The 18,529-nt window shown below is 42.2% G+C and overlaps 1 protein-coding gene across 2 annotated transcripts in view; it reads right to left on the reverse strand.

The window, feature by feature from the left end:
* ABCA12 (ATP binding cassette subfamily A member 12) overlaps positions 1–18,529 on the reverse strand; it is a 700,854-nt gene that overhangs the window by 279,863 nt on the left and 402,462 nt on the right. For both annotated transcript variants that reach the window (XM_069615933.1, XM_069615934.1), the window contains exon 21: positions 374–587. In XM_069615933.1, coding sequence (XP_069472034.1) covers positions 374–587 — 214 coding nt within the window. The remainder of the gene's footprint in view (positions 1–373; positions 588–18,529) is intronic.

Genomic DNA, 18,529 nt, shown 5'->3' on the forward strand with positions numbered 1-18,529 from the left:
TTGGCTATATATGTTTTTTTGGAAAGTTTTCTGCAGTTTCGTCTATCTGGGTCAAACTTATAATCCTTTCAAAATTGCCTATTACTATGGACCAACACCACTTTAGGTTTGGTCGTACATGCATTTGGATTCGACCCCCCACTGATTTCACAGCTCCAAGTCTGGATCCATGGACTCTGTGACTACATTTGATATTCTTTGGGGGAGAAAGAGCATATGATGCCCCCTGCGATCCTTGCTGTCTTCCAGGGTCGGGACCTGCCAAACTTTCCATTATTTGCAGATCAGGAAAAATCAACGTGCATCACAATGTATATAATAAAAACACCAGCCGTGGATGTGTGATTGGCTTAGCCCTTGCCCCGCCACTCACTTGCGCTGGGGGGAATTCCGTATTTGTTGATCAGGTCTTCGGATGCTTGGTCTTGCGATGTGTTCGCCCTAGCAGTCAATGTCGGGGGGAGCTGGGCAATGTAAGCGAAGAGGAGTGGGATGTTCTTGGTGCACAGCACTTGCCTCAAAATGGGAATCGACAAAGGTATGGCGGTTGAAGATGTAGCTCTTTTGGCTCTTCGACTTCCCTGCATCTGAAAGCAAGTAAAGGGCAAAAGAGTTAGAGTGTGGAGTTAGAGCAGTCCTGTTTTATTGACCCCCAATACCCGACTATGTTCCTATATTTCTTGTTCACTTAAAGGGGAACCAAAATCCACTAAATTCTTAGGATAATGTTCTTCACCAGCAAGAATAATATTTCAATGTACTGCAAAATATTTAGATCTGCCTTTATTATTAACAGATTTCCAGCAATCTGCAATGTTGTGGTCTAAAGACATAAGCATGAAGATCAAATAAATATATCACCAAGAAAGTTATGGTGGGTGTAAAAAGAATAACAAAACCCATGGGTCGGGGGTAAAGAGCAGCAACCTCCACCTGATACTGAACTTGTTTTTACACAATACTCTTGAGATTCTATTTATAACTTCTATCAGTTAAGCAGCCTGAAACTCGCTAAATCTCCCTGTCGGAAAGTCTATCTATCCCTATTCCAGATGATATTCTATTCCTAGCTAGCGCTGATCTGCCGCCCATCTAGGGAAGGGGATAGATGAGAGGCTGTCCCTAATCTGGCCCACTACTTTCCTCCTCCTTCTACTTATCTCAAAAACCCAAAACATTTGGGGGTGTGTTCTATAATTTGTATTCCTCCCTCTTTAGTGTATTAAAAGATTGCAGATTTCTCTGGAAGAGATGATCCTGTGGGCAACGCTATATATTAAAATAGACGCCGCCATACACGTCCAATAACCGACATGGCAAACGGTCAACAAGAGAAAAGATAGAAGCACCTTTATCGCGCCATAACAAACATCATTTAGCCAGTATCCTATTGTTGCAACGCTAGTCCAAATATTGCAAAGGATTTGTAGAATGGGTGTAATGTAGGTACAACATATAGAGAAAAGAGGTAACTCTATATTATGGGACAATACTGGGCTATATAATTATCGAGGGTGTTGTGCGTATAGGATGGAAAGACTAAAGGAGAAGAAAAACGAGACAGAAAATAAATCAAAAAGGCGTTTTGACCAGTTTTTCCAAGTGGCAATACAATTGTCCACGGGTAAGCAGTAACAAGAAATAGGTGAGTGCCACAATGTATACTTTGTATAAAATTATGGTGTACACTTAAGTGGAGTCCGAGTTGTTTCTCCCCTGTGGTACTCTCATTACAGGGATAGCCCGGCAGAATAAAATACAGGCCACTAGAAACATGGTCAGAATCGTGATAGTGGGTAAGGAAATTAGAAAAACCCAGCAGGGGATGGATAACATGACGCCTGCTGTATTTAATGTCTCCCACTGCAGGTTTGAAACAGAAGAACAGATACGATTTCTGGCCCATACAGAAGAAGATTGGCTGATCTTCTGTTTTTAGAGAAAAACGGTTTTAGGCTGTTTTCTGGTCCTGAGGAAAGCGGCTAGACTATAGCATAACCCGCTACACCAATCATACGTGTTCAGGCTGATTCCCCGAACCCACAGGACAATCAGATGTATTGAGAGCCAGGAAAAGAAAATCCATTTTTATAGAGTAATGCAGAGAAATATGCAATTTTTAAAATACACTAAAGAGGGAGAAATAACAATTACAGATCACTTCCCCAAGTGTTCTGGGGTTTTTGAGATAACTAGCAGGTGGAGGAAAGTAGTGAGCCACATTAGGCTCAGCCTCTTATCTGTTCTCTTTCCTAGATAGACGGCACATCAGCACCAGCTAGGAATAGAATATCACCTAAGATTGGGATAGGCAGACTTTCCAACAGGGAGATTTAGCGGGTTCAAGAAGAAACCCCGAAATGTGAAAATAGAACAGTCCATTTGAATGTCTGTCTTGGGTTGATTGAGCTATCCATAAAGTAGCGCTGCCTTCTAATACAAAGACAATTTCCTGGAGAAAAAGGTTTGCATTTGGGCCAATTTGCTTTCGGACAATGCATTGTAGATGTGGCTCGGAACTAGAGGTGAACTTCCAGCCATGCAAATTAGGTGGCTTTGTGGAATGTATGACTTGGCTCAAATGGAAGATTGTGTATGTATATATATATATATATGTATATCAGCAACGTCAAAAGGTACAAAACACATTTTCATTTTCAATATATGTGTTATTGAAACTGCTGCGTAAATAGAAGACTACACAAATCAAACCATCATGAAAATATATAAGGATGAATACATTTCATAAACTGATTACCAACTGGTTGCAACCATCTGCACTTTATGTATGCTGGTTACTCGCGTGTGTAAATGGGAGGAGTGGTGCATGTGTAGTTTATGGTTGAAATGCACACCTTTGTGCAAGAGTGGGACCCCCTGACTGACTGAGTGGAGATACAGATGGAAACATGTAGGAGATTAGTCAGGGTAGTCCGCTGCCAGATGTCAGTGCCAAGTGGATCATTGTTGGAGCAAATAAGGTACTGATGACCATATAGAACAGGGGTGTCCAAATCTAGGTCTTGGGGTCCTCAAACCTGATAGGTTTTCAGGGTATCCTCTCAGGATACTACCCACCTGCCAACCAGCACTGCTACACGCGCCCCTTCAGAAACTCTGTTTATGGCATGATTGGCAACTTAAAACCTACAAACTGCCTATGCATTAATTTACCTGTTTTACCGCTGAAGTTTTGGAGCATTCTAATTCATTTTCCAATCCGGATTTTGGATTAAACCATCAGATGCATTCTGGTATATGTATGCTGTCCAAGAAAGAGGGCTGGAGGAGGCATACTAAGTACATTTGTTTGCAGCAAGCTACTAAGAGGTGGAGATGCCTTGGTTGCATTCACTTGTTCTAAGTGACGGGGAGACCGTAATTACAATCCACTGCTAACAGCTACCGAAGCCGGGACTCTGCTTGATTGAACACAGCTGCCTGAGACTGCAATCACTTTCACCCTGTTGGGCTGTGGACTTGGAGGGCTTTATTAAGCTTGCTTTGAACAACAGCAGTTGTTCTGTCAAATGCTTCCACTGGAAGTTCATGCATTTCTGCTTTGGTGACCAGTTTCTTATCCTTTTCTGAATATCCTGCTTTTGGCTTCTGGAACCTGTTTGGTATAGTCGCTTTGCAGCATCCTTTTCAGTCTGCTTTTCCATCCTGCCTATTTATGAGCCTTTCATGGAAATCCCTCTTTTGACTTCTGAATCCTGCCTGTTGTAGCTGCTTTGCAATGTCCTTTGCAGTCTGCTGTTACGGCCTGCCTGTTTTTGAACTTTTCTTTGAAATCTTGCTTTTGACTTCTCATTCCTGCATGCTGTAGCTGCTGTGTTACAACTCCTGTCCTGTTTTGCTGTGAAGGACATCCAGCTCTATCTCGGTATATTTGCTGCCTTTCTGCCTTTCTGCAAACACCCTCTTTTCTGTGAGCATTTCTATTTCACAGATTTGTCCTGTTTCTGCCTCAACTGTTTTCTCTCTTTCTCTCTGCAATACCGGTCTCTTGCTTTTCCAATCCCCGGAGACCCCTTATCATGTTCCAGTACACCCTTTATTCTGATCATTGTTGCCCAGTATATTTGCTTTCTGTTGCTTTCTCTGTGTTTCTTTGCTTACAGCCAGCTCCTGCCCCTGTATTTCCTGTGAATACCTGTTTCAACTCAGATCTGCTTGGTATGTACCCTGTTTCTGTTATATGCTAGTGTTGCCTCAGGAATCTCCCCTAATCGACAGTGCATACTGTGAGATATAGGTTTTGCCTTGTGCTCTCCGGCCTGACTCCGGACAATCCCTCATTAATATTCATGAGCTAAATTTACAGACATTTAGAATTATTGTATGCAAATGTATGAATATTAATGAGCAATATCCTGAAAATCTGACGTTTCCAGGCGTCGAGGCCTGGAGTTGGACAACAGTCAAGTAGAGGTACGTAGCATTTTTGGACCATTGTATAACAGAGTATGGGGCAGGAGTTGCATTTAGTCCTAGCTTTAGCAGATATTTCAGATTGTGGGCTCTGCTTAGACCAACTCCCTTTACTTTGGGATTGGGCTGTTCTGCAAAAGGATGGTATTTGCCATGCATTAGTGAAGTACTCCAGACTGACTTCAGCAAGAGAGAGACAGTGTTGGCATCCTTGCATTGAGCCTTAGTAGATGAAATCAGGATGGCTGACCCTGGAGGGACAGTATAAGCAAAAGCAGGCATCTTGCTAGCAAGGAGGTAAAGGAAGGGATGACATTTAAGAAATACTATAATGCAAAGTAATGAAGCACAACATAAACCTCCACAGAGAGGGTAAATTAGTAATTTGGAAGCATTGGAAGCGCCTTTGAAAGTGGCTGTTAGGCTGTGGGGAACTATGCTGGCCTGCGACTCCTGTGTCCCAAATGTTGCCGTCGGCGAGAGGAAGGATCTTTGTGTTTCTATTTGCCGTAACAAAGCAGGACTTCAAGTGCCAGCATACAACGCTTCTTTTGGCCACGCCCCCCACCCGGCATCTTCCGCTTGCATTGCCTACATTTTGTGAGGCTCGCGCGCATTGCACGCGCGCATTGGAAGTGCCTTTGAAAGTGGCTGTTAGGCTGTGGGGAACTCTGCTGCCCTGCGACTCCTGTGTCCCAAAGTGAATGCTGCCATCGGCGAGAGGAAGGATCTTTGTGTTTCTATTTGCCGTAACACGGCAGGACTTCAAGTGCCAGCATACAAGTAAAGGACTAATTCTTTGGACATTCTTTCTTTTGTATTTGCTCACCGCGGACCGCGGTGGTGTTCCTTACTGTTTTTGATCTCATTTGAATTTACTTTTTTTCCCTGCAGCACTTCTTTTGGCCACGCCCCCCCTACCCGGCAACTTCTGCTTGCATTGCCTACATTTTGTGAGGCTCGTGCGCATTGCGCGCGTTCATTGGAAGTGCCTTTGAAAGTGGCTGTTAGGCTGTTCGGGTGTCGGGGTGAGGGGCGAATAATTCTTATTTCTCTTTTTGTTCTTTCTTTTTATATACTTTACTTGCATTTTTGATTTAGTTAGTCCAATTGCATTGAGAAATCTGTACCTATTGTGGGCATTGATTGGGTTACTGATTGCGCGATGAGGAAATTAAAAATGCCCGCTATTTGGCAGGATCATGGGGCCGACTTCTTTAATGCGGTCAGTACGAGAAGAGCTAGTCTGGCGCGTGCGGCGGCGCTTCCTCTTCCTGTGCCTTGCGCGGATGAGGAAGAAATGCTGCAGTGTGCCCAGGTCTGCACTGTGGTTTTGAAAATCACTGATACTAATATGGATTCCTCTCAACCTCCATTTGGTGATGATTTGAATAGTGCTGTCCCCACAGTCGATTCTTTAGTGGGGAAATGTAGTGCCCATGTCGATCTTGATGCAATCACCCCGGTTATTTTTATTTCTGATAACACTTTTGATGATCCTGTTTATGACATTCAGCTGGGGGTAGGGATGAGTCTTCATTGGGTGAAGAGATGTCTACAATGTTGGGCATCTTTAATCGGGCCATCCTGGTGGAACTCAGGAAACAAACAGAGGCTCTTACTAGGATTGTCAAGGTTACAGACGAGCTGCCTAACAGAATGTCTGAGTTACTTGTTCCTATACTCAAGGAGGGCTTTGTGGGTTTGGGTTTGGAGTTAAAAGTGGTGCCTAATAGATTGGCAGATTTACTTGTTCCTATACTCAAGGATGGTTTTGTGGGTTTAGGTCTGGAACGGAACGTGATGGATTCAACCGAGGGGGGGCAGTTTGGATAAGGTTCAATCCAAGCTTCCTGATCCTCAGAACATGAAAATATTAAATGGGAACATTTCTGCTGAAAATGTTTCCGAGGTGGTTGCTAAAAAGGCACCAAAGGGTAGAGCGATGTCAGCTATAAATGGGGCGAATGATTCATCAAGCACCAAAGGTACGGGTGGAGTGGTTCCTCCTTCCATTGTGCCTCCTTCCATTGTGCCTCCATGTATTCCCAACTCTAAAGCAGCCAAAAAACAGGCTAAGAAAAATAATAACAAATCTAAAAAAAGTGATCTGAAAAATAGATCGTCCAGAAAGTTCCTGAGGGATCTGGACTTCAAACATCAGATTGAAAGTGAAGGGGTTGATTCAACAGTTTATGTAGTCTCTCAGTGTGATGTTACTAATGATAAAGAAAAAACAATTGATTCCCCTGATGATAAACATTCTTCTGATCAATCCACGCAGAGTGAATACCAGGACGGGGCTGATGGGATGTATGAAATCATGAAAAAAAAAGGATCCCTCTCATTACCAATCAAACAGCCTTGAAAGTGGCTTAAAATGCTGCAAATAACTCTGAAAAAGACCTTGAAGAGTTAAGTCAGAACAAACATGTCATGGCCTCTAGCAAGGTGAATGACAAGGAAGTGGGTAATAATAATTTGTTCCCTAGAGTCACTGAATCCCTTTCAAACCCAGGTAAAAGATCCATTGTGCAGACTGTGAACAAGGGCCTTTTTCATAAGGACCCAAGTTCTTGTAACACTCTGCCTTTTACCAATCTTACTATGGTAAGAGGGTCTGAGAATGGTAGGGGGGAGCCTGTCACTCTGCCGGTACATAGTCAAGTACTGGAAGAAAATACTAACGTGTCCTCTGCTAATCCACAGAAAAGAGTGGATGATCTATTGAGGAACGTTCAAGACATTTTGAACGAAAACAAACTTTTGAAGGAAAAAGGGGGAAGGGAGGAATTATCAAATACTAAAAATGATTTAAGAGGTGAGGAAATTAATAAATCGAACCAGTGCTTTAATGCGAACGAGTTTGAGAAGGTGGGGTCCCAGAGGGAGAATATAGAAATAAGTTACGAACATGATCTTAGACCTCCTGCATTTGCGATTCTACCAGGTTTGATACTATGCTCCTTGTTTAATGATGGTAGGTTCCAACCTTTAAATGGGCCTTATATTATCTCGATTTTTGCATCAATTCCAGAATTGAGCCTTATTACTTCAGCTGATATTAGATTGGTTGATTTTCTTCATAAAGAACGACTTGACTTCGTTAGGTTGGTAATCCCATCACCCTTGGTGGGATCTATGTTGCTGAAGGAGCCAATGCATAGGGTTTGATCTTTTTCCATTCAAAGATCAGACTGTTCATATGCAAGCATTTGATGGTGGAGGACTCAGAGCCAATGGTCTTGTATATGAAAAGAAGAGAATTCAGTCTTATCCCAGATCGGAAGATGGGCCAGACAAGCAGGATTGGAGATGGCTGGCCATTTCCTTACATGATGCGATCAGTAATCTAAAGCAGTTAGGGAAACCACTTTAGTAAGGAGCCATAATTTGAAATTGATTAGTTGGAACTCCAGAGGTTGTTACAACCTTCTTAACAATGAGAAACTCATGAAAGATCTGCACACTTTCGATCTTATTCTCCTCCAGGAAACGTGGTTAACATCTCCTGTGGGCTGGGAGGAGTTTGAGGTTAATGAACTATGTGCAGTAATGGGTTTGAGGGGCAGACCCACGGGTGGCCTGATTATGGCCTTCAAAGATTCTCCCGGCCTCATAAAAACAGGTGGCTGGAACAACAGTCATTCTTTCTTACTAACATCGTTTGAGGGGGGGGGGGTGCTGATGCTTTTCCTTTACTGCTAATAAATGTTTATTGGAACTCGTATGAACTATCTGACCTGCACTTGGAAAATGAGTTAATTGACCTAGGAAAAATGATTGATTCATGGTGTAATGAAAACATAGGGGGTCAAATAATCATTGCTGGGGATTTAAATTCGGATTGCTCAGTTGACAGATTGGTTGGTGGTGAACTTTATCTCAATAGAGCCAATGTTTCCTCTAGAAACTCGAAGTTAAGAGGTGCTTGGTGGCTATTCTTTGGGGACCATTGGTGTCTCGAATTGGTTGCTAATGAGCATTTTACCTGGAAAGCCAGGGGTTGTTCTTCCATAATTGATTATATTTTTTTTGTCAGCAAAACTGAGTAACTCCCTGGACACATTTGAAGTGAATGAGGTGCCTAAGAGTGATCATTGTATGCTAAAGGTTGAGTTTTTGTCTAAGGTCCAGCAGAAAGACCATACGATCTATAATAAGGGATTCTTATTAAATTCCTCTAAGAACAGGATCAAATGGTCCTATAACCTAACTCAAAAATGTACATCAACAATGATCCGTGAATATGAAGAAACCCCGTTAGATCAGCGCATGCTCATGTTTTCTGTGAACTGCTTTGAATCTACTATTGGTAATAGAATTCAGAGATTGTATGTTCTAACTTCTCATAGGGGTCGCCCGAAGACTAGTCACAAGCACTCTATGGATCATGAGGTGCACATAAAAAAGGTGGCCCTTCAAAGGGAGGTGCGTAGAATTCGCAAATTGGGGTTGTTGGATCAAGTATCAAGCGGCTTAATAAAAAGGCTGAAACAATCGTATAAGAACTGGTTGATTAACCATCGCTCTATTATTGCCCAAAGTGATGGTGAAAAGATGTTAGGAGCAATGAGGGGTGTATCGTCATTCAATTTCTGGCAATATGTTGACTGTTCGCAGGCTGACTGTATGCCGAATTCAATTCCGGAAGTAGTATGGGCGGGTCATTTTCAAATGTATACAAGGCAAGTACCCAAGTTTTTCAACATTTGGGGGCGATGGCTCCAATTTAGCTGTTGCTATGCCTGGTTGAAGATGTTAAAGGTCTGATAATCAAATCAAAAAATACTGGTGCGCCAGGCCTAAATCATCTCACCAACAAATCCTAAAATCCAATCTTCTGTATTGGGCAAAAATTGTATGTATTCTTTTTAAAGATGTGTGCCTAACTAAAACCATTCCCCAGTCTTGGAGGGTCTCAGTAGTTATTCCTGTGTTCAAAAAGGGCTCACGTATGATGCCAGCTAGCTATCGTCCGATAGCGATAGCAGACTCAGAATCTAAATTCTTTGCTTCTCTGGTGCTGATTGACATATACAAATGGATGGATGCCAATCAAATCTTGAGTTTGAATCAAATGGGTTTAAATTAAAAGTGTGGCACGGATTGTGGAGGTCTGGTCCTTAAATGCTTACAGAGAAAAGCCATGGTAAAGGGTGGAAGATCTACCTTTGTGGCATCAATGGACCTTAGAATGGCCTTCGATTTAGTTGACAGGCCCACTTTATGGAACAAATTAAAATCTCTGGGTATTCCGAACCACTTGCTGGAAATAGTGATTGCCTTGTATACCGACATAAGGCTGGTGATAAGACTTAACTCTGAAGGCGGGCTATCTTCACAGATGGAAACTCTTAATGGTTTGGCCCAAGGATGTATGCTGGCGCCTACTATTTTTAATGTATACGTCAGTGGAGCCCAAACAGTGTTCTTTAATAAGGGTTTGGTTTCTACCAAACTGAATGGTATGTGTATTTCATGGCTTGCGTATGCAGACGATTTTTTTTTGTTAGACAATACCAAAGTGGGTCTGCAGCGCCTTATAAAAGAGTTCGAACTATTCATAAGCCAACTTCACATGTCAATAAATCCATCGAAAACAATCATTATCTGTATGGGTAAACCTAATAGGAAACAGGAGTCTTATACCTGGTTTTGCGAAGGTAAATACATCAAGCCGCAAAAAGCCTTCAAGTATTCGGAGTATTGTTTTTCGGGTACTGATTCTGCTCCTTTGATTATAAACCAACTCAAGGCTAAAGCAGAAGTTGCCTTAAGACAGATAAGATTGATAGAGAGAAAATTTGGGAGATTTACCATGAAACCAATTTTGGAATTCTATTTGAGAAAAGTGGCACCAAGGTTAATCTATGGTCTGTAATTGTTTGCTACCAACTTTATGGACTTTTTGAAGGTCCTTAAAGGTATAACTTGGAGGGGCATTCTGTTTTTTTTTACCCAAATGCATTCCAATTGAGATTATACATTATACATTATGAATTTGGGCTGCAATCTCTTTACTCATTGGTAATGGGTAAGAGGCTGCAGTAACTTGTATACACAAGCGGGAAGGGACCTTACTTGTCCGTTCATGACCAGACTAAATAAGGATGTTGAATCGGCGTTGGAAGAATTGGGTATTGCAAAGAGTACTCTTTGAATAAGCCTAATAAATGTAAATTAATCATTTGTGGGACTGATTGGTCTCATACAATGAGTAAAGTGGTTGAGTCTAAACTTTACAATGAAGCCCACTCATTTTGGAAGCTTTCCCCGAGCATGGAAAATTACTTGATGACATATCCATCCAGATCTATCAGAAATTCCTTTATGAGATTCAGGTTGAATGTTATGCACACAAATTCTATTTTAAATCTGAGAAACCCATCTGGGGATAAGAAATGGTGTTGATTCTGTAATCAGGTGGGGGTGGGTGAGACTTTATTTCACATCCTGCTAATATGCCCAATGTTGACTAAGCAGAGAACTGATTACTTTTTTGAATTGTTTTCCTCAAATGTATGTATTGATCATCAGTATATTTGGTACAAAATGAGGCATGGAAACTCTCCCATTTTGATTATACACCTAATTACATTTTTAAAATCAGTTTGTGAGTTAAGTTAATATCGATGTTCTGGTGATTTACCTAATTATGCTTGCATAAGGATGTATCCTAACTGGGTTTCCTATTCTACATTTATGAGTTTGCAGTTTGGGTTAAGTTAATATTGATGCTCTGGTGATTTATTTCAGTGTTCTTATTTATGGGTGAATGTTAATTGTGTTTTCCATTTTGTATTTATGAGTTCGCAGTTTGGATCTTAGTGCAATGAATTGTTCTTTTAAGATATATATGTTTTAAATTATTTGCTCTTTTGCTCTATTTTGTAAAGGTTTATAACAAACCGCAAACAAATAAACAAATTAGTATTATAGAGAATTGTTTGCACCCCAGACAGCAGTGTATTTACAGGAAAGACACCTATTGACATTGTTGCCCTGTGGTTTGCCGAGTGTGTCCAGGGAGTTGGGGGTGAGATCTGTGAAGAGACAGGGGTGGAGACATTGTATCATGCAGTCTTACAATATTTTTGTATTCCACTGTAGATGGGGAAAGCTGGAGGTGGCAGTCAGGCTTTGGCAATCCTAAGTGCTCAGCTTGCTACTGCAGAGTTACCAGTGCCCTGTCACACTTTGCAAGTAGCGAAGCACCATAAAACACCTTAATTTACAGTATTCACCTTCCACCTCCTGTCGCAGAGATCTGAGCTGTGGTCTTGTGTAGGGTATCAACCAAATTGGCTGGCTGGTGTGATTAGACAATCAGTACCTGCCAGGGGTGTTGCTAGATCTGGAAAAGATCTGGGGCTACACTGATGTCGGGAGTGGCGGGATGCGGGGCTAGCTATAGCCTTTGGGTTGCAGCCCCTGAGCTTCTATCCGGGGCTACAACCAAAAGACCCAGGGCTATAGCCCCCTGAGCCTCCCCTAGCAACGCCTCTGGTACCTGCTATTGGCTGTGCAGCCTGTCAAAAGAGATTGGAGGCTTGGTGATACCTTCCTGCCGAGGTTTGAGGAGGGAGTTCCAGGAAGTGAGGGATGAAAATCATTGAACTTGAGTGACAATCCAACAACAGCACTTCAATGAGATGCCTAGGATTTGCATGTAAGAGTCGGATTCAATACATATTTCCAATATACTACTCAATAATCACCCTGAATCTCCGCTGGAATTACCTTTAATTTGTGTTCATAAGAAGAAAATTTGATTCCATGGACCTGTTACAGACATGCATCTAGGGCCTCTACAGTCTGCCTCTGCATACATTTTGCTACTTTTATCAGCACCTGTGAAATCCTGTATACAATACTAAATCATGACTGGGCCGTAATGGTGCAGTCGATTGTTCTGGTCCCTTTCAAACCATTGGCTCTCATGGTTGAAATTGTCCTACTGTGGTTGCTTTAAGATTGCTGTTTTAGGGGCCCTGATGTCCCCATTAGTACACTGGAGGGGGGTGTGGTCCAATCAGGAAGCTCGGAATGTGTGCTGTATTCTCTGTTATAAGTCACCATTCCAAGCAGCCTGAAGGCTACTGGCTAGCACCCCTTACCTAACCTGCTTCTCTTTCCCTTCTCTGCTCCTCTCTCACCTCTTGGCACCCAAGTAGTTCATACGCTAGTGCTAAGTGTGTGTTTAACTTTACAAAAAAGAAAACTTACCTTGCGGTGCAACGCTACACAGTAGTTTCTAAAGTCTGTTAGTTTGTTGATGATGTTGCTGTCATCAACACACAAAACGAACTTCAGAAGTACCGCGTGGCAACACACTGCAAAGTTTAAGTTAATCACCCGCGTATTAACTATATGGGTGCTAATGGTGATATACCCTTTTTTCTTCTGATTATGTATCAGTGTGGTGGTGTTCCACACATGACTGGCATTGACAAACTTTGGTGAGCATGCAGATATTTCTTGTTATGCCATTTCATTTGGCATCTCATATTTATATATATATATATATATATATATATATATATATATATATATATATATATATATATATATATATATATATATATATATAATTCTATAAGGATGTCTGTGCGCTGCCTGCCACTCTTAGTACCCTCTTCTAAAATTCTGACTCCGATATTCCTCAGTTCCCAAGGGAGACAAAGGTGTTACAGCTATTTTATTTTCATATCCAGACATTGAGGCTGTCCGAACGAGTATATATGGTTCATGGTTACGAATACTTTAATGGTAGGGTGATTGTGAAAAATGAAATGAGCACCAGGCCCAATGTGCATTAAGTACCTATTGATTCAAACACACCTTTTTATCCCAGGCATATATTTAAAATATAAAGATTTTTGGCCATTCTTATGTCCCCCAAATGAACTTTGGTTTTATGCAAAGCAGCCAGGAACCCTCATTGGTGCTGTTTGACAAGTCCCCTTTTCGTAAAGGGGTATTACAAAAGGGTATTAAAACAATGAAAACATAGTTGAGTAGGAGTGTTCCAGGCTGTGTATTTTAGAATAACACCCTTTTATGAAAAAATAATGTAAATGGTTATTCTAGGTTTTGATTGTGTACTTTGTTCAGTGAGAAAACTGTAAACATTTTAGTATGACTACAATACACAATTAAGTGATCATTGGAAATGAACATTGTGGCATTTTAAAATGATTCAGCTTGCAATGTTAATACAATTAAATAATTTCATTTCAATAGCTCCTTTTACTGACAACACACATTTTTTCGCAAAACCTCCTTGTTTCTTTTAAGGTCCATGCTCACATTAAAACACATTAACAGTTTTTTCTATGAGCATCAAGGACAGGTTTAATATAGCACAAACAGAAGCTATTATAAAAAACTGAAAATACACAGTTTGTAACTTTGCAGCCGCTCCTCTGGTAGGTCATAACCCCACCAACCACCTCCCCACTCAGAGCCTCTACATGTCCCCTCATCTACCTTCTACATGGGCAATGCCTTCACACGGATGTCGACATTCTGGTGAGATAAACAATGACAACATACGACTCCAAATACCAGGATGGACCCAACACAGGGGAGGACTCTGTCACTGCTGTTCTCGTTCTACTTTTAACCACAAAAAAGACAGCACACCCCTTAAGCTATCTTTGTTTTTCCTCAAGTCCTGCTGCTGCCAGTAATTAATGGGTTGGCTGCAACAAACGCACACCTGGCAACAAGACTCTTGCTTGCACACAGAGAGATAGAGACATAGACTGAGCCAGAGGGAGACAAAGAGAGCTTCAGGGAGAAAGAGAGCTTAGGGAGAGAGTGTATGTGTGTGTCTGAGTGAGAGAGAGAGAGAGAGAGAGAGAGAGACCGAGAGAGAGAGTGATAGAGAGAGTTAATGTGCTGGGTACAGCTAGTTTATTTCTATGTATCCTGTGTGAATTGGAATAGTCATCAAATGTGACACATGGCAGAGGCAGAGCCGTTGGTGGCAGTGGAGTTGGCGGCCAATTTTCAGCCCCTTATCCATGTCCTAATGTGACCCCCACCCCTTCTATCCCACTGGGCTATGCCTTGGTGGCTTTGTTTGAAAACCTTTCACTCCCTGACAAAAACAAAATGCAATGTCTGCGGGGCCTATGGGCTCTGCTCTGCTGCATTGATATGGTTGCTTGGAAACCAAGGTGAGTTTCGGGCCTGACCCCAAGCGTTCCTTCCTGTCTTCTGTGCTGCGAATGCATGCCCCAGTCAGGCCGTAAAGAACACTGACGGTGCAGATCGCCACCTGTAAACGTAAATTAAACAATGGTGTATGTGTGCATTAATGTTTTGAATGTAATGCAGTTTTTGTGCGTGTGCTCATGCACACACAAGAGTTTGAATGCGTCCTGATAGATGCCATTTATTTATCTCTAGGTGCATGTGACAGTGTGTCTGTTTGCACATGCAAGAGTTTGAATGTTGTGCATGCACGGGTGAGTGAGTTTGAGTGCCGGGTGCATGTCATTTTATGAGTGTGTGTGTTATCCCTGTGTGTGTGTGTGTGTGTGTGTGTTATCCCTGTGTGTGTGTGTGTGTGTGTGTGTATGTGTGTGTGTGTGTGTGTGTGTGTGTGATACATGCATGTGTTTGGCATGGAGGCCAGGCACACCCGCAAAATTAGTTATTCACAGTGGGAATGCCATTGTGCAGTCAACACTATGACATTGATTTACAACTGTAACAGTGGCATATATTGTGGGCACACCATCATGAGAGTGACATGCAGTGGCTTTGCTGCCATACATTGTGGGTACAGCATTATAAATCTGATATGAAGTGGGAGCAGCTTGATAAAAGTAATTCACAGCAGCAATACAAGCATTGATTATGGGAACACTTTAATGAAAGTGATGTACAGTGGCAATGCTGCCATATAATGGGTGCAACATCATCAAAGTGAATAACAGTATCAGTGATGTCATATATTTTTGATTCAGGATTACAAAAGTTATTTACAGTTAAAATGCTGGCATATGTTGTCCTTGCATATTCACCAAAGTGATTTATAATGGCAATGCTGCCGCAAAATGTGTGCACAGAATTGAACTGATTTGCAGAATGAATGATGGCATACGTTGTGGGGTGAGCTTCATGAAAGTGTTCCACTATGCTTGCATATTTTGTGGACATGGCAAACATCAAAATATTCTAAAGTACTCCTGTGTGATGTTGTGACCAAGGCTTGTATGGGACTTTTTCATGTGCTACCCTAACTAAGCAATTCTAAATTGTAAGGCTTTTTTACCCATGTTTTTCGCCAATGTTTTAATAACCATTTACACCATTAAATGACACCATTTAAACTTATTATTTGACATTTTTTCTCAAGCAGAGGACCTAGTCTTGAGCCCACCTATATTAGTTAGAAGTACCTCGCTATGCTATACGTCTGAAGCTAATTCAGGGCGATAATATTGCCTCCCTGCTGAAAATATCGACCAACCACCTGTGCAAAGTCAGACATAGGAGAGGCACAAGAGGACATGTTTCGTTCAAATGGTTATTAAATCAATTAGGAAAACCTCCTCTAGTGCCTAGCTCTATAATTAGTCCCTATATTAGAAAACAACAAACCGGTGCTCGTGGGGATGTCTCACAAATGAATTCGGTCCACCATCCAAAGCTACCATAACCAATTACCTAACCATCCACTAGCAAAAGAAAGAAAGAAAGACAACGAAAGAAATCAAGAAAGAAGGAAAAAAAGAATCTAAGCTTCAATTTAGCATTGGCTTAGACCACTTTTGTGGTGGCTGGTTTCCTGACCCCCACCAAAGAGTTCTCTCAGTCTCTTTTGGTCCTTGGCTTCGTAGAATGCGCAATTAAGGCAAAATAATGTAAGTCTTTCAATAGTTCATTGGTTCAAATAATGGTATCATCAGGTAGTCTGTATAGTCTCTGGCGTATCCCTTCTCCTGGGACGAGTTCTCTTGACCTGGATAGGCCAGTAGTTACATAAACACCAAAGTTCACTCTCCTGTTTTAGTCACAAACGTAGCTTCGGGGGGTCTCCTTTTTTTCAACCCCTCTCGGGGTAGTTGTTTCCTCAGCCGCGGGTGGGCTGTGGGCCAGCTCAGCCTTCTGGCGGTTAATGCTTTCTTCTCCTCCCTCCTGGGGTATTAGGATGGTTAGCCCTTTGTGGGCTACGGGCTCGCTCCGCCCTGCTTGGTTTATTACTTTTCTCTAACCTCCTGCGCTACTCGTGCTCTCAACCCGATGTGGGTTACGGGCCTGCTCAGTGCTGCTTGTTTCGTTGCTTTTCTCTCCCCCTTCGGGTTATTTTGATTGTAAGGCCCATGTGGGTCTACTCAGCACTGTTTGTGTGGTTGCTTCTATCACACCCACCTGAGGTATTCGTCTTCTCAACCTATACCATTTTATGTAAGGACTCTAGAGTAGTGCACTTAATGTATGATTTTAAATAAGATAAGGCGAGCTATGCTGCATATACCAACTTCACTTACGGATCTCTGTGACTCCACACATTCCTCTGCATCCATACGACTCAAGTTCCCTTCCCATCTGTCTCGTAATTTCATGAGCTGCAGGGAAGTAAATCTTGTGATGTCCTGGTAAAGTGGGGAGTTGGGTTTGTACAATGGACCGTCTGATAACAAGTTCGCCTCCAGAGGGGAACAGATTGGCAATTCTTGTTCTCCTATCTGTTTCTGTATGGTAGTCCTGAGTCTAAATTATGTCAGGAATTCTCTACTTCCCAGATGATATCTATCCTGCAAAGTCTCAAACAGTAATAGTCACCCTTTGTGGAGTATGCCTTAATGTTCCTTTCCCTTGGGCTTCCTAGGAGGGCAAGGTCCAAATTATTTGATGAGTGGAAGTTCATGATTCCGCCAAATAAGAGCTTGGAAGGGGCCTTACCCATACATCCCATGGTCTTTGTTACCTTGTACCTCACTTGTATTACCATGTTAGTAGCTTGCGGGAGGCCATTTCTGCAGGGTGCACCGTATAGAGTCTGCCAGGGAGTAGCCCTTCCCTTATGCTTAATGTCTAGTTGAAGATGGGCTTTGGATTTCCTGTCAAACAGCCATTCACTTGCTACTGCTAGTTGGCATGTACCTCTGAATATCTGGGAGCCCCATTCCCCCTCCCACACACACAGATATATATATACAGTGTCTACACTGCTGCCTTTCTTCCTTAGCACTCATCTGGACCCCTAGGTACTTGAAGGAGTCCCTGCTTGCCCCGAGGGGGCATCTATCAGGGATCGCTTCGTCATCACCTTTCGTGAGTATAAATATGGATGCATCTCAGTTTATGTTAAGCCTCCCAAATGCGTTTATAGGGTGCTTTACCCCAGGCACAGATATCTTGAGAGTGCCCAAAAACATCCATAGGTTGTTGGCATACATAAAGATATGCGTTCCTCCTAGTCCTGCCTGCCACCTCGGTTCAGGGAGAGACACTGTGGTTTGGACATTTACCTTGACCATGGCCAGTGGGTTTGAGTATAGAAGCTGGACCCAGACAGTGTAATTCAGTCTGAAACTCATTTTACCCATACTCATGACTGCCTAGTCCATCATATTGAATCAAAAGCCATTTCCCAGTCTAATAATATCATGGCAGCTGGTTCATCTATCAATTCTATTTTAGATAAGGCATTTTGTAATCTTCTGATGTTCATCCTTGTTGCCCTCCCTGGGATGAACCCACACTGCTCAGTATTTTTAACCCTGTAGCCAAACCAAGGAAACTTTCTGCCAAGATATTGGCTATTATTTATGTTTCTCCATTGAGTAGTGAAAAGGGGTGATATGAAGAGCAAGAGGTTACGGGTTACCATATTTAGGTATTACAACAATATCCATAATTCTCAGGTCCGGGTGGGGGTGTTGCTCTGATGTCTCTAAACCGAGCAGTCTAGCACACATTTCCCCAACAGTCTTTTACACACTTCAATAGGAAATCCGTTTGGGCCTGGGGACTTCCCTGGTTACAGTGCGGAGATGGCTTTCCCCACCTCCTATATTTTGATGTCCTTGTCCAGTTCTTGCCCCTGTTTGGGTGTCCGCTGAGCCAGCCT

The sequence above is a fragment of the Ambystoma mexicanum genome, chromosome 9 (assembly GCF_040938575.1).
Source record: "Ambystoma mexicanum isolate Mex_15411 chromosome 9, UKY_AmexF1_1, whole genome shotgun sequence".
In the NCBI taxonomy this organism is placed as follows: Eukaryota; Metazoa; Chordata; class Amphibia; order Caudata; family Ambystomatidae; genus Ambystoma; species Ambystoma mexicanum.